Source organism: Agelaius phoeniceus, chromosome 6, assembly GCF_051311805.1.
Source record: "Agelaius phoeniceus isolate bAgePho1 chromosome 6, bAgePho1.hap1, whole genome shotgun sequence".
Classification (NCBI taxonomy): Eukaryota; Metazoa; Chordata; class Aves; order Passeriformes; family Icteridae; genus Agelaius; species Agelaius phoeniceus.
The window spans coordinates 23,310,643-23,327,239 of NC_135270.1; the positions used below are offsets into that span (position 1 = coordinate 23,310,643).

General features: G+C 52.5%; 1 protein-coding gene and 1 long non-coding RNA gene across 3 annotated transcripts in view; one reads left to right on the top strand and one right to left on the bottom strand.

The window, feature by feature from the left end:
- Positions 1 to 1,685: 1,685 nt before the first annotated feature.
- The window catches only part of ALX4 (ALX homeobox 4), a 42,623-nt gene continuing 27,711 nt past the window's right edge, over positions 1,686 to 16,597 (bottom strand). For both annotated transcript variants that reach the window (XM_054635657.2, XM_077180009.1), the window contains exons 2-4: positions 16,194 to 16,504; positions 9,060 to 9,188; positions 1,686 to 6,987 (exon numbers count right to left, since the gene is read on the bottom strand). In XM_054635657.2, the coding sequence (XP_054491632.1) occupies positions 6,664 to 6,987; positions 9,060 to 9,188; positions 16,194 to 16,504 (764 nt within the window). In that variant the 3' untranslated portion in view covers positions 1,686 to 6,663. The remainder of the gene's footprint in view (positions 6,988 to 9,059; positions 9,189 to 16,193; positions 16,505 to 16,597) is intronic.
- Positions 6,651 to 16,015, top strand: LOC143694345 (uncharacterized). The gene is made up of 3 exons (XR_013182765.1): positions 6,651 to 6,882; positions 13,274 to 13,410; positions 15,711 to 16,015. It is a non-coding gene; the product is annotated as an uncharacterized LOC143694345 (long non-coding RNA).

Sequence of the window (16,597 nt, forward strand, 5' to 3'; positions counted from 1 at the left end):
CACATCTCCCAGAGAGAAATTTTTCCATGTGTTTTAAATAACTCCTGTAACTCCACTAAGAAGGTGCAGCTTCAAGAGGAAAATGCACATTTCTAATCTGGGTTCTGCCACTATCTAGTTTAGAGAGAAACTTTTTAGTTCTTTGGCATCATTTAGGCCAGGAGCAATTTCTGATGTAAACCCATACAAGCAGTATGTTACTGAAACTGGCTTTAGGCTCTCAACACTCTGAACTCTGCCAACATCTGGAGAATCTGGCTTTGAGTGCTTGGGGAGGGAAGGAATTTTTCTCCTACAAGTGAGAGGAATGGATAAGCTTGCAACAGCACCTGCATTATCCATTTCTTTGTGAGATAGAAAACAGCCATGCACCATCTGAAGCAAGCTGATGCTCCCAGACAACTGATGGAAAGGCCAGAGGGGCTCTGTGGGTCTTGGTGGGTTGCTGGCAGCTGCTTGGCACCTTCTCAGCTTTGCCTGGGCAAGACAGGCCCTTTCCAGTCCACCCAGCACCTGGGTACAGGGACTTGACTCTTACTGGGCCCAGTGCTGGTGGGTCTGTGCAGTCTGAAGGAAACAGTTTTGCAGCTGAGTTTATTGATGGAGTGCAAGCCACAGAAAGGGCCCTTACAGAACGCAGATTTTTCTGCAGTGGGACAAGATCTGTGCCCTGTGAACTTGTGGGGCCCAGACAAACCCTTCCCTTTGTGCGGGGACAAGTGAAACCCAGAGGGCTCAGTCTGCCCCACTGAGCAGCTTCTGGCTGCAGGCAGGCACCTCTGGGAAACCCTGCAGACCCACAGAGGAGAAGAGGGTGGGTGAGGCTTGGATGCCTCTGCTAAGGTGGAGCTGGGAGGGGAGGGAGTGTGATGGCCTGTGGGAATATGGGAAACGCTGCCAGCGCCAGGTGTCTTCTCCTAGGGCTTCAAGAGACCTTGTGCTTGGTGCCCCGAGCATGACTGTGCTGTGTAAAAGGGGTGGTGACACAACATGGGGAGCTGAGGGTCCCCAGTTCTGTGGCCTCTTGCTGCCAAGTCAGCTTCTCCCTGTGTCAGCGGTGGTTACCGGCTGCCTCATTAAGGACTGCTTGAGAAGGGCTGGGAGAGCTGCAGGAGCTCTTAGGCTCTGCTGAAGCAGCAAGGGCGGAGCAGTAAGCCATGGGGACCATGCTGCTCTGTAGCCCGTGGCCAGGGCGCCGAGCGGTGCCGGGGCGCTCCCGGCGGGGCCCGGTGAGGCGGGAGCGGCCGCAGGGCGCTCCGGGCCCGCCCGCTGGCTCCTGCCCAGCGCTTTGTACGGCAGAGGCGGCAGCCCGTGAGCTGCCACCTGTTGTTAATCTACCCCCGGCTAATCCATTCTGGACTGCGTCAGCAGTTCAAAAGGGCACTGTTAGTATTTTTTGCCAGCTTCAATTAACGTGAGATTTTGGAGGCCCCTCTGATCACATTTCATCTGTCATGAGTCAGGAACAAACCAGCCAGATTGCAGTTGAGAGGAGAGAAGAGAAGGAGTTTATTGCAAACCAAAACAACAACAGTGTTTGTGCCCCCTTGGCCAGGGTGGCTGGGAAGCAGGGACCTTCTCACTCCTTTCAAAACCTGGAAAAATAAAAATTGGTGACTGGAAATTCCAGCCCTTCACCTCAAAAAAAAAAAAAAAAAAAAGAAAGAAAAAAGAAAAAGAAAAAGCTGCAAGTGCAATAACTTACTTCAAAAAAAGTTAAAAAGAATCAAGCTGCAAGACTGTTTGTTCTTTTTTAATATTCCACTGTAATGAACTGGTAATACATGGTTGCATAGGCAATAACATTGCATGGCACAAACCTCATGTGGCAACATTTAAAATGATTTTTTTTATTCTTTTTTTTCCTGAACATTTTTAAAACTTTTTTATTGTTTTTATATGTTCCACCCCAGGCCGTTAAGCTAAAGAGAGAAAAAAAAAAGGTAGCATTTATACAAGGTTACAATATTTTACAACAAAAAACCAATAATATTGATTGAGGTTTGTTTTCTTTCTTTCTCCCAGTCTCTCTTTCAAGCACTGCACACCTAAACCGATATATTATTATACATTGAAAACTGTCCTTCAAAATCAGTAGTATAAAAGTCCTAGCTCTACCTACCTACCTAGCTATGTGGGGGGAGTGGAGAACCATGTTACCAGCAAAGAGTTAAGGGGGTGTAAGGCTGCTCCCTCGCCTCCTCCCAGCTCCCTTCGGGAAGCTGCAAAGGGCTGAATGACTTTCCATCCGATTCCACCCCCTTCCCATTTGGGTTTAATTTCTCCCTTGGTCTGTTTGCTTTTTGCTGTGTCAGTCAGAGCAGCAAAATAAACACGGGGCTCTGCCTCTGCTTGATTATTTTTCAATCCTTTCCCAAGAAACTACCTTTTTGCCTTAGTTTGTTTGGAGAGTGTTTTACAATGTGCTGCCCGGTCTGAGTGTACTCTGGGAATCAGGGGAACATGCCTCCCACCCCAAAACACTGCCAGTGCAGGAGGAAACCAGCAGGGAGCCCTCCTGGGCAGCACATGGGGTACTCCTGGGCCAGGCTGGTGATGCACCCGCTTGGCTGATGGGGTTGATGGGGCTGATGGGGCAGGTGAAGCTATGTGTGCTGCAGCTCTGAGACCTCACATGTGACACATTGTCACGGCGTGTGGCCTTTCCCTAACACCTGCCCATGCCATGGCTCAGGCCAGGCGTGGTCCAGCAAGGACGTGTCACCCGGCAGGGATGTGCATTCCGGCAGGGATGGATGCTCGCTCACACCCTGCCACGGGCTTTAGAGGAGAGGGAGGGTGGTTCTCTTTTTATTTTGCTTGGTCTTCCTCCCTGTAGGCTCTACCCAGGTAGGGGCTGGGGCAGTGGGACCTGAACTGGGTAGCATATTCCGGAGGGGGCAGCTGGAGCCTGGCTGGAGAGCCTGCTGGGAGTGCAGGTGGGTGGCACTGCTGGCAGCAGGTGACGTGCCAGGGGGCTGACCTGGCCCTTCTCCAGGAGCTTGTTGAGGCATAGCAGCCCTAAGAGTCTGGACCCCGCAGGGTCCAGCAAGCCCAAGCCTAGTTCCCCACTGGTTTCAATTGCTACCAAAGCACTAACTACTGCTTGTAGGCAAGAAGTGCCTCCGAGTGCTTGGCAGCGAGTGGTACCCAACCACTTTTAAGCCAGTGCCAGGAACCCGTGCTGCTCTTGCTATTTGCATCTTCCTGGTCTCAAAGCTCTGGGATATCTCTGGGATACCCAGCCATGGGCAGCATAAGGCAGCCACCTTGTAGGATACCTGCTGCATAGCCAAGGCCAGGACTGCTTGGGAGAAATGTTTTTCTCCTCCCTTCATGAGGCTGGAGGGAGCATCTGGGTGGGCTCTGTGGGCTGCACCCACAGAGGATGCCACCATGGGCATGGCAGGTGTTGGGACGGCTGATGCTTGTGAGACATTTTGGTGGTGGATGGGGAAAAAGCTTGCAGCTTTGAAGGCAAGTCCAAGCCAGGGAATTGTGATTCAATGTATAGACAGGAGTAAAATACTAAATAAGAAATAAATAGAGAAGAAAGTCATAAATAGAATTGAAAAGTATTAAAATAACAACAATAATAATAATTAAAAAAGGTATCATCATGGTAACGTGGGATTGCAAGAACAGCACTGACCCTGTGACCTTTAAGAAATGCAGTAGCTGTAGGCTGGCTAGGTTAAGATACACACACACATATATATATATATATATACATATATATAAGTATATATATATATTTATACAGTTTTTCATGTTAATTTAACAGCTAGTTTTAAAACCCTTTTAAATTAATTTTTAAAATGTGTTTTAAGTACAGATGCATGTAGCTTAAAAACTACCAGAACAACTGCTTTTGAAGGTTTGGGAGGGACACCCCTTCCAGCATTATCCAGAAGTGTGGGTGCAAGGGACTGTGCCTGAATGGCAGCAGCACCCAGGGAGGTGAGGCAGAGTCTGATGAGCAGTGGGGCTGCCTGCAGCTGGAGGTGGGAAGGGAGCCCTGCACAAGGGGGTCCAGGGAACAACATTCCCCTTGCCTCGTGGTGTTTTCGGGAAGGCTGAGGGCTGGGCACGCACAGTGGTGTTTAAATTAGACTGAGTCCAACATGTGCTTTCCACATGAATTTTAAGGTGAGAGAAAGTGGGGGCCAAGCTTCTCTAAATGCCAAGTCTGCTGCCAGAAGACTGTCCTCTCTCTCTCTCTAACAAGACAGGGATACAGCACTTAATCCTCTGGGCTGTTAAACAGCTCAGATGAAATACTGGCCCCGTGGAAGTCTGTGAGGAAAAGCTACCTTTTAACTTCAGTAGGGAATGTAGCTAAGCTCTTGAATAGATACAGCCCTCCACTGGAGCTGCCTTCAGAGCTTGCAGGCTAAGTGAGACCTGTCCCCATATGCCTGCCTGCCCCACTGCCCTCTCCTTAGCTCTGCTTGTTGCTAATTTGCTTTGTCAGCAGGGGTACTGGACTGTTCAGGCAGCAGCCCTCCACTGATTGCCTGCTGACACTGGGAAGCATCAAGATCCCCAGTGTACCTGGGAAAAAGCTCAACACTGTGCTCAGCTGCCTGCACAAATCTGGACAAATTGCCTCCTGTCACCAGTCCTGGATAGCTGGGAAGCTCAGTGGCTTCTGGGGTACCCAGTGGGGATGTGCACATCTCCAACTGGTCAGCATGATCCTGCCTGGTTCAGTGATCAGCATCACTTTCAGCATCTAAGACACCATGCCTGAGGTCTCAGCTGAATGTTTAGGCTGACGTAAATCCTGGCTGCTTGTGATGGGAGAGGCCCTGGTTATGCAGATGATGTAGTGAAATGCATGCTGGCTCCCTGTGCATAGCAGGGAATGCATCTCTTAGCATTTCTGAGGAGAGAAAAGAAACAGTACTACTGGTGTTTTCTTATTCCAATAAATATATTACTTTTGACCTAGCAATAGTGTATCATTAAGGTAGTGTATTGACAGTCTAGGCACTATGGAAATACTTGTATGGCTCATTAACCTGAAGCTTTGGTTGTAGCTTATTTGGAACTTTTTCCAAGACCACTAGATATTCCTGGACCTTAAACCACAAGATCCCCTAACACTGAGCAGAGGAAAGAGGGAAGGGTGACAAACCAGTTTTTCTGGGAGTAGTATCCTATAATTCCCTTGTAAATCTTGGAGATGGCAACCCTAGCTCAAGCCCAGCTTGCAAAGCCACACTGTATGGCTGGTAGTGCTCAGCTGACTTTCAGCTTCTCCTTGGCAGTATTTCAGTGGGGTAAAAGGATGTTCCAAAATTATTCCATGCACTATGATCACTGAAAAACTTGTAAAACATTTAGCCTTGCAAAGGAGATCTAGCTTAACAGCTCTGTGCAGGTAAGAGCACTGGGACGGAAAAGAAGAGAGGCATGTTGGTTCACACAAACCAGAGAAGCTCTGGTCTCTTCTACTTCCTCTGCAAATGAAGAGGATCTGAGGTGGCTGGAGACGGGGCAGTATCACCTTGTTCTCCCTTGAGCCCCTTCCCAGCCTGTTCCTTTGCTGTCCCTTGTGCAGAGATGCCCACAGCCATTGTGTGCCACAGGGCACTGGGGTGGAGGGCTGAGGGAGGGCCTGTCATTGCACATGTCTGACCCCAGGATGAGGTGTATGAGGAATTTGGTGGCCTTGTGCCACTGTGATGGTGTGCTTGTGCTTGAGCTCTTTCTTAGAGCAACTTGCAGATTTACATAGCAGTTGTGCTTCCCTGCCAGAGCTGCTGTCTCTAAACTGAAGTTAGTAATTCCCGACCCAGTGAAAGACAGAGGGAATCTTTTTCCTGTATCACCATACTTGTAAGGCTCAACATAGAGCACAACTAGGGAAAGCAAAGCCCGGGGGCATTGAGCCATGCTGGAAAGCTTTTGTTTGCTGGGGAGTATCTCCATCGGGGTCACCAGAGGGCTGGCAAAGACTCTCAGCATGATAACACCATGCTATGGTGAGTAGAGGGGCATCCCCTTCACAGGCCTTTACAATTCTGCTTCATCTCAGAGTATAAGATGGAGTGGGAGCGGGGTAGAAGGAGGTGGGCTAATGTTGCCTTTTTTCTGGCTTTGGTTATCTTCCCAGCCCTGTTCCCCACTCGGCTGTGGGAAGTCGTAGCTCCCACTAAAATGATGTTGGCAGTGTGAGAGAGTCTCTTTGCTGGTGCCAGAGTCCCCATCCAGTCCCTTGCCCAGGGCAGAATATGTGAGAGTGTGTGTGTGAGTGTGTGGGTGGGTGGGTGGTGGGATGGGAGAAGCTGCTGAAAGGCCAGTGGGCTCTTGCTCTTTGGAAAGGCATGTCTGGTGTCAGAAAAAACAGCGGGAAGAAAAAATGCCCAGGTTGTTGGGGAGCGAGAAGGGATGCATCCTATTCCAGATCTTGATGGAAGAGGTGCTGCTCCACAGCCTCTCTCTCCCCGCCTGATCCCAGGAAGCCGGGAGCTGCCACGTTCATGCTGGAAACACTCCACTTACATTAACATATGTACTTTATATGCCTAGGGTAGCTAAAAGTGCTGCATTCAGATCCCCGAGGAGGCAACTGCTGTCTGGAGTCCAAGCGGATGGATTTACTGGGCTGTCCCCACGTGCTCTCTCTGTGTCTGGTGGGCATGGGCTGCAGCCCTGTCATGTCGCCCAGGAGATCGCGGCGCTGTGCTCCTTTGCTTTCATCCTCAGGGCAGCGATGCTGGAGGTCTTGCGGTCCGGCTCGCTGTTCAGCTCGTAGCCATTGAGGCTGGGGCTCATCCCGGCTGTGCCGAAGAGGCCGCCCATGTGAGTCTGTCCCACGTGGCTGCCGGGCCCGGAGACCCCAAGGAACTCGGAGACGCCGCCGGCCGCATGGGGGTGAGCATGGGGGGACATGCAGGAGGGCACCGTCTCGCAGGGGACCACGCAGGCAGGCACAGGGGAGGCTGCTCCATTGTTGCCAATCCAAGAGGGGTTCTGGATCTGGGGGTGGGAAAAGAAGCGTCAGGGCTGCCCCATGCAGGATATTTTGGGCAGCTGGCCTGAGGGAATGGACTGTGTCCAGCCCCAGCCTGGCAGGGCAGCCTAGTGGAGGGGCAGCCAGTGAGACGGGCATGTAGTCCCATCTGCTGGGCCCTGCCAGCTGCAGCACCCTCAGTGCTCCTGCAGCCAGCAAATCCACTCCAAAACCTGTATGCCAGCCTGGACAGGGGCAGGGAGTGCAGCAGGGTTACTCACAGGGAGCAGGATTGTGCTCCTTCTCTGCCGCAGCATCTGTTTATTTATTCCTCTCCCAGACACTGCTCTTACTTTTTTTGTCTCATGAGCACTTTTCTCAGGACAGGAAAATTTGTGTCATCCACGGTATTTCTGTGGTCCAACTCATTACGGAGGGATCAGGCAGAAAGCAGTGCTGTGAGGCTGCTCATCCACCATCCTTCTCCAGCTCAGGGCAGCTTTGCCTAGGCAAGGGCTATTTTGTACCACACAGACATGCCTGTCGGAGCTGAGATCCCAGAGGCAGCTTCATTGCCCCTCTCCCCCAAGCGGGCCCATCCAGGCAGCATCACCCACCCTGCTGCAGAGCAGAGCCCTGCAGGGCCACCTCAAGAGACCATCTAGGATCCTGCAGGGTCACTCATAAAATGATATTGCAGAAGAGAGGAGGGCTCAGTATTTGGCAGTGGAAATAGGTGCGCTGCAGCAGGGGACACATGGGCATGCAGGATGAAAGCAGGGAGGAGGTGAGCAGCTGGCTGGAGCAAGAGAGCAAAGGGCCCTTCATCCCACTGCCCCTTTCCACTGCTTGCCCTTGGGCCCTCTCTGATCTCTTACCTTCTGCAAATTGCTTTTCAAATTTTTGATCTCTTGTGCTGGGAGAGGAGGGCAGTATGGAGGGAGAGAGCAGTGTAAGTTACAAAGGCAAGAGAAGGACATGCTAAAAAGGCTGCTGAGAGTGTTCTCTGCTTGAAAAGCTGCTTTGGCATATCAGCTGTTTCAAAAGGGTTTCTTGTTCAGTTTATGGGAGACGCCAAGCGGGAGAGAGATCAAGCACTCCTGGCTTGGCTGCGGGGTAGCATTGGTACAGCACCGGCTGGGGAGGCAGCTGACAGACAGGGTGTCAGGGAGAGAGGGCTTCCAGCAGATCTGTGAGGACAGTCAGGTTCAGAGCATCATGCCTGCAGAATTGCGCCCTTGAGCAAATTCTGGGTGGTGGGAAGAGGAGTGGAGGAAGGCGGGAGTGCTTTCTGAGGCACACCCTAGCCCTGGAGCTAGCAAACCCCAGTCTGCCTGGCATCATCTGGAGCGTTGTGAAACTGGGCTGGCCCAGTGTTTAGGAGGCTATTGTGCTGACAGGTTTTCCAAGACAGGAAGCTACGGAGGGGAGGCAACCCCGTGACTTGCTTCCAGGGTCAGGGCAGGAATGGTTTCAATAGGACTCAGAAGCAGCCTCAGGTACCCCAGCATGGCTGCTCCCTCCCTTCTTCCTTTGGAGCATAAATCTACAACTCCCTTGGGAAGCATCCCCAGATGTCACCAAGTGTGCTGTGTGTACCACAGCCCATCACTGGGACACTGCTGTGGGAATTTGCCAGGGGAAAAATCCTTTTATCCAACAACCATGTCCAAGGGGCATCGAAATCAGACATGGTAAAAGGAAGCCTCCCTGGGATCTGCTATTCTTTAGGCATGAATTAGCCTTTTGGATCTGTTTCAAACCAGTGGAAAGTTAGTGGGCAGCACACATGTGATAGGATGTGCTGAGCAGGGTGACCTGTGTGCTCAAGCGTGCTGCTCTATATCACGCAGTGCTGGGCCTGGTACCTGCTTTAAAGATCGCTGCTCTGGGCCAGGGCATGAGGGAGCCAAGCAGAGCACCTGACTATAAAACTGCCAGCCCTTCAGTACAGCCTGGCAGTATAGCCCCGGAGTCCCTGCAGCCTTGCCTAAGGGCAGGCAGATGTGCCTGAGAAGTGAAGCCTGGCTTGGGGAGGACTGGGAGCAGAGGCAGCGTGTCCAGCAAGCACAGTGCCCAGGCAAAGGAATGCACTCACCTGGGCGTAGTTCTCAGCACGGGTGAGCAGAGGCAGCTCGTAGGCGGTGGAGAAGTGGGTCCGGACCTGCTGCATCTGACCGAACCGCTCCCGCTTGCGCCATTTGGCTCGCCGGTTCTGAAACCACACCTGGGGAGAGGCGACAGCAGGGCTGTGAACAAGGGCAGCCCGGCAGGGGCGGGTAGCCCGGCAGCCCTGAAGAGCCCACCAGAGGGCAGGGCCTCACCAGGCGGGTGGTTTTGTATGGCATGGAGAAGGGCACTGCTCCACACACATGCTCGGCAGGGGAGAGATAGGCCTTCCCTGCTCTCCTGAGGGTCTGGGGCCAGCCCGTGCTCCTAGAAAGGGAATACTCCATGCAAAAGGGGATGTCCATCTTCTGGTGCACATCCGCTCTGGGGACATTCCCAGCTCTTCCCTCCCACAGCCTGATTTGCCCTGGAATAGCCCTTCTTCCTCTCACCCCTAGATCTGTGTTACCCAGGCTCTGCCTGCAGCTCTCCTGCTGTCAGCCAGTCTCAGAGAAGTGTGAATACATCCGTGTGTGCTGCTGCTGCCAGGCTGAAAACAGCAGTGACGGGGCTTTCCCCAGGACTAATCCTGGCTATGATGATGCCATTGACTGCAGCTTGCATTTCTCACCAACTCCCTCATTTTTCTTAACCGCAACAAAAAATACAAAGCTGAACACCCCTTCCCTCCTTAGCTGCAGGAAAGGACAGGTGTCCTTCTGTAACATCCTTTGGTTTACACTGAATTTTCTTTGCAGGGTTTGCTACTCTTTACTTCACAGTGCTGCTCAGATCCCTTCAAGGCAAAGACTAAAACTCTGTTTCTGCTCTTATTTTTACTGGCTTGACATCAGTGTGGGTTATTGCACTGTTGTCAGCACCATTGCTCCTGATTTGCATCAGCCTCAGAGAGATCAGAGCCTGGCCCAGTGTCTTCAAAGCCTCTTGAAGCTCGTGAGTCAGGGAAACACATCAATCAAGAGCTGCTTTGAAGGCACTGAGAGATGAGGGAGATCACCAGGGGCTGGGTTGTGCAGGTCACACCAGTGCATGAAAGGAGCACTCCTAGAGCCTCTCAGCTCTGCTTCGAGTTTTACACGGTGACTCGCTGCGGGGGGCCAGAGGGGGTATTGCTGACAAGCAGCTTGGCCCTTCCCATGTCTGGCTGTGGGGTAGTTTCGCTGATTGCCAGGCACCTGGGCAAAGCAGACACCAGGTAGGAAGCTCATGTCTTCACAGGACAGCAGGACAAGCCAGGTGCTTGGCACAAGGTAGGATAGCAGGACAATTTTTGCAGGGGCAGGAGTGTTGTGGCACCTTCAGCCTGAGTCAGTGCAGCCAGAAGCTGCTACGGGAAGGGATAAGGGGTTTGGGTTTCTGGTCTGAGCTGACCTTCCTGCTTGTGCTGGAAGACTTGTTTCAGGCTCTCCTGCTTCAGTTTCTGCCTTCCACCACATAGACAGCCTCGTGCTGGTCTCTTTCAGCCAGGCATGTGGTATGAGTAGGCAGCTGAGGGTCTGGCCCTGCACTGTGGTCTGCTTTGGGCAGGGAGCAGTGCAGCTGCCAGGCACATTCTCCTCATGTGGGCTGTGGATAGCATAGGGTTTAGTGCCTGGCCCCATGGCCATGGCAATGCCACTGGCATGGGCCATCCACAGGCTGGCCAAAGCAGCAACCTGCTATCAACCCCCTACCCCAAATCAAAAACCCTGTGAGTGTTTTCAGTAGGTGCAAAAAGCATAAGGAGAAGCATCCTAACGTTATCCCCACTGCACACACGCTGCACATGCAGAGCGTCCTACTGGAGCAGGTTTGATGCCTCAGGCATCTGCCTGTTTTTCTTCTACCTCTTCTTGGCACAGCCACTGCAGCCCAGCTGCAGGCCAGTCCCAGGGCTGGCCTGGATCACGGCGCTTTGATCTGCAGATTCAAAGTTAGCGGTGGTGACCTGGTTCCTCCTCAGGCGGAGGAGGCCCTGCTGTGCACAGAGGGGTGCAGAACAGGTAGGGAGCAGAGTGCTGCCTGTGCACGGGGCTGGGATGAACATATGCCAGGCATACGCGGCCCCTTCCTGTGTGGGGAAGGCCCCGGCTGCCTTGCCCGCCTGAGCATCCCACCTGGGAGCAGGGCGGCCCAGCTCCAGCCCCCACGGCAGTGCGTGGCTCTGCAGTGTGACCTGCAAAGCAAGCAGTGCAGGGTCTGTGCCCTCTTCTTCCCACGACAGCACAACAGCTGCCTTGACAGAGCAGAGTGAGGTCTCAGCCTCTGGTCTAAAGCATTTATGCATTGGATTGAACAGAGCAAAGTGATTTAAACTGGCAGCTCCCAAATTGCCACGCGGCTGGTGGGCTGGGACGATGTGACAAGTCATTGCATTAGGCTGAAGAAGAGTGTCTTTGGTCCCAGTGTTGGTGTCACAGGCACCAGAGACACTCTGAGAGCTGACAGTGAGCTCTGAAGCACTTGTGGCAAGGTTTGGACCGCTTTTTAAAGCTTTCCTTTCTCCTCTGGTCCAAATCCTTATAGGGTTCTTGTTTTCTTGCAGTTGGGTTTCTCCAGGCCTCCACAGTGCTCTGGGGAAAACAAGACAGGCATGGCAACGTATAATGTGAAAATGTCAGCAAAAAACCTCAACTAATCCTCAGTATTTCCACAGTCTTAGAAGACACCTGCTTTTAAAAAGCAAATCTAAACCCAAACAGAAGTTCATTTTCCTTTCATTGCCTGTCACTCCTTGTCAAGAGCGGCTGTTGTGGGATGGGAATGTGGCAGGGGAGGTTGCAGTGGCTAGTGCAGCATGTTCTCTGGGGTGAGGACGGGCTACTTCTGCTGTGCAGGGGCCAGCAGTCACTGTGGACTGAATCTCAGTGTTAGCAATTACAGCAGGAGTGTATGGTAATGTCACGTATCTGACTCCTGCAGACAATGCTTTGATAAGCCCTGATGGACCAAATCAGCCCCGTAAAAATCTACAGAACAGAGAATGTTTCACATCTCCATGAACATTCAGCTATATGTGGTACTTAAATCCATATGCATACACAGCTGACATGCTGCTGGGGGTGGAGAGGCCAGAAGTGGCCTGAGACAAAGCCAGGAGGCTCCTGCTCACTCTCTTGCTGCCTCTACCCTCACACCCAGTGGGCACTGCCAGTCTGCCCCTGCCATCAAGCCCCGGGTGCCCTGCACGGGGCACAGGGGGATGGGCTCAGCTGGGACTTAACCCAGGCCACTGACCATGTCTGGATATCTGGGGGCTGCATCACTGATTTGTCCTTCCTCCAAGTTAAAGGTGGGTGGTGGGTGAGGCTGACCTCTGCACATGTGGTGGTGGGCTGGTGGCAGCTGTGGGGTTGTGCTCATGCCCTGTGCTCAGCTCTGATGCAGGTAACAGCTGCCCACCACGTTCAAGTCTCTTGTGCTTTTACTCTCTTTTGGCAGCCCCACAGCATCCATTCTCCCCATTCCTGTCCTCTCACCCTGCTACCCTCCTCTCTCTGCTCAGCCTCCATCTGTCTGTGTTCAGGACCCCATCCCTCTGTGAAAGGCCAGGCTGTCTATTCTCTTGCTGGAGATGGACACCAGCCCTTTGCTTTTCAGACTGCAAGAACAGAGCCAGAATTCATCCTTGAGTGCTGAAACTGGACACCATTTTATCAGTGGCCTGGAATGGGAAATTGGAGCCTGGGATGAGAGAATTGAATAACTCGAGCTTGTTTTCATTTCATGTTTAATTTCCTGCAGGCTTAGCTCAGTCTTTCCGCTCCTTCCACCAGCCTCCCAGGGTTTTATGGGGGAAAAGGGATCAAGATATATTACTTCTTGCTTTGCTTTGCTTTCTTTCTTTTCTTTTTTTCCAAGGCGGTGATTTTGCTACAGCGGAGTTTGACATTTCCCTCTCACTTTCAAGGCCCCGCCGCATCACAGGGTCACCGCCAAAAACATTTCATGAATGGTCCCAGCAATCATAAAGCTGCCTCTGAGGGGGGCTGGCTGGGGGGTTATATTCCCTGACTGCGAAGCCTCCTTCCAGTCCCATCCCCTTCTCCTCTCCCAGAGAGCAATCCAGGAGGGAGATACTGATAACCCAAGAGAGATAAGCAGCCAGGGCCAGGCTGGCATGGGCTTGGGACATGCCTGTGTGTGTTTCTGTGCAAAGGAAAGGAATAATGTGGAATACATGTGTCTACCTTGTTTTTCTAGTGCCACTGCCTCAGACATCTGCTGCAGACCTGGATGAGCTGAAAGAGCCTCAAGCAGTTGCTGGTACCAAGCAGAAGTTCTCTCTGGGGCTCTGCAGCCCCAGACATGGAAGAGAAGAAAGGAATGGGATATACATGGTGTGTAGTACCTACATGAACACAGCATCCCCTGTGTACCCTTGCAGGTTTGTGGCAGAGCCATAGCAACCTCTTCCTGTCTGTGCCTCTGCACAGAGCTTATGCATGGCTCCCACTCTGGAAAACAGGGATGTGCAGTATCTTAATAGTACATGGAAACAAGGGGCGAGGTTGTGGGGAGTAGGCAGGAAAATTTGCACTGCATCACAGGGGGAATTAGCTTTGACATTGTCAGACACCAGTCCAGATGGCTGGAAACTGAGGCAGGTAAGGAGATGGAACAGGAGAGGGGCCTGGCCACGGAATGCCACTGTTTCACAGACAGTATGGTCCACCTCATGTATGCTGCTGGCATGGGCTCTTCTCCAGACACCAAAATTCTCCGGCAGCTACTTCACTAATGAAGCATGAGCCTGGCAAAGGGATGGAAAAATCAGAGCCTGTCTGGGCTCTGTATCTGGTCCTGCCTGCAGTGCAGCTGGTTATGCTCCCCAGGAAGCCAAGCCTGGCCAGAGCGGGTGATGTCCAGCCAAAAGCTGTGAGAGGGAGCATCACACCTTAAACCTGTGCCTCACCTTTCTGCCATCTTGCTTTGCTTAGTTCAGCTTTGCAGGCAGATGAAGCTGACCTCCAAAAAATCATTTCAGGGCAGGATTATCCCTTAGATGGCCATATCTTCCTTGGGAGAGGGGCTCCTGAGCTTCCCTCAAAGCCCATGAGGCTTCAGCAGGTGTGTGCCCAAACAACACCCCCAGCACCCACAGCAGCCAGAGCCTTTCCCTGTGCAATGGAGGGTGTCTGAGTACCTAGCACCTGCTGCTCTGGGCACAAGCCTGCTGCTCCTTGCTCTCCAGTGATAGGAGTGTGCTCTGCTGCTGACAGCACAGCAGGCCTGCCTCACGAGGTGGTGGCCTGGTGCCAGCCCATGGCCCAAGTCACCAGGTCCTTCCCAGCAGAGCCAGGGAATGACTGAAATGCAAGTGCTTACCCCTTTCACCATGGGGTAAGTGCATGAGCAGCCAGGCCACTCAGACAAGCCCTTCAGCAGCTCTGTCACACGAGCCCTGTCATCACCATCCCAAGTTAGAGGTGGCACTGGCAGGGAGGCTGTTCTTGGCTGCCTGTGGCAGCAGGCTACTGGCACACTTATCTCAGAGCAAGCTGAAATTCCTCTTTGCCAAATATACTCCTGGCTACCTAGGGAGTTCTTCTGCCCTCAGCTGAAGTGTCATCCAGTCGTAAAGTGGGGAAAAACCCCGAAATGAAGGGTCATATGTAAGAATGTGTAGATTGCATCTGCCTCGCCTGCCCTGGCTCTGATGGACCGCCCTTCACACTGCCTGGAACACACAGTAGCTGCAAGCCCTGGCTCAGAAGTGAGCAGGAGGAGCTTGCCACCCTCCAGCACCTCATTCTCATTCCTGAGCTGAAGGAATGTCATGCACTGTGCAGCCAGTAACTCGATGCTATGCTGGCCTCCCAGGAGACCCCATTAGCACTTGTGGTGTGTTCTTGGGAAATGAAGAGCTGCATGCAGTGGCACAAGTAAAGAGCTGGTGTTTGCAGCACTGCCTTGCTCTGCCCATCCTGTGGTGCTCAGCATGCTGCACTCGGGACCAATGGGAATCACACTGCTGCCTACTGAAACACAGCCATGCCCAGCCTAAAGAGAAACAGCTGTGGGGAAGAAGAGTACACCAGCCCTGCAAACCAGTTTAGGCAAGCACACAAGAAAAATTCTGCTTCTGGTTGAATTCAGAAGTGAATGTACAAACTAAAAAAGACTTAAGCATGGATGTGGGCCTTATTTGCAACAACTACTTGTAAAGATTAAAGCAGAGGCTGGTTGGGAGCTGGAAATATTCCTGGTATAAAAGATAGAATTGGGTGTCTCCATGGGCCAATTATTCTTGATGCTAGAGCAGGTTCTGGGGGTGGTGAGCTGACAAATACCTGCAGATGGAAGTGAGAGGATTAGCTGGGCTGGAGAAGGAGCTGACCACCAAGGCGTGAGCTGCATATGTCCGCCCCATGCAGTGGTGCTCCTTTTTGCACATGCTTCTGAGCCCTGACTTGCCTCCTCCTGTTTAACCTTGACTCACAGGAAAGAGCAGTAGTCAGAGAATCATTCCCTCCTGTGGTGTGCATTTTGCGTCTGCTGGCCCCCCAGGTTATTTCAAGGGAGCTAATTCATGAGAGCTGGCACCTGTGTGGGTGGGGGTGATTGAGACTGTCAACAGAGTGTGGCTGTTTGTCTCTCCTGCTTCTCCTAAGGTGTTGGGTGCATCTTTTGCCTCCAGATCTCCAGCTTTCATGCAGTCTCAGCACCTGCCAAGCAGCAACAAGAGCTGCCTCTCTTGCATCTCCACGTTCTCTGGCACTGAACTCCCAGTCACCTCTGCAGCCCCCTCTGCCATAAAGAGCCGATGCTGTGGAAAAGCTTGCTCCCACTCAGACTAATGGACCTGTGTCCCCTGCAAGCCTCCTGAAGAAAGCAGGTTTTGTGCAAACTTTGTTCAGGCTGGTGGTAAGGCTTACCCACCTGCTGTCCCATTAGCTCAAGGGCAAAAGGTGTTTCTGTGAACACTGGTTTGCAGGACCCCAGACCAAATAAAGGAAGTGACACTAGTGTCAGACGTGGATGTACCTCCTTGTGCATTCCCTGTGCCATAGGTTCTGATTAGGGCTCAGCTGCCTGCAGCTTATGGAGGGGCTGCAAGGGAACCTCAGAGGTTTTTTGGAGCTCATCCACTCCTTACCCAGCCCCAGGACTTCCCCCATACCTGTACACGAGCCTCGGTGAGGTCTGTCCTCATGGCTAGCTGCTCCCTGGCATAGACATCGGGATAGTGGGTCTTCTGGAAGACCTTCTCCAGCTCCTCCAGCTGGTAGCTTGTGAAGGTGGTGCGGTTCCTCCGCTTCTTGCCCTTGTTGCTCTCCGAGTCAGCCTTGTCCATGGGGCTGGGGAGGTCTGTGCTGGCCCTGTCCTGGGGCACTTTCACGCCGGCCTCCTTCACGCTGAGGTAGCTGCTGTCCATTGCTGAAGGGTCGGAGCTCGGCTGCAAGTCAGGCTCTCCCAAAGCACTTTCCTTACCTGTTTCAGTGGGAGGTAGGGGAGGGAAGAGGGGGGCAGGTTTGACCAGGGGTAGGGAGCAGGGAGAGAGAGAAAAGGAAACACATGTAAATC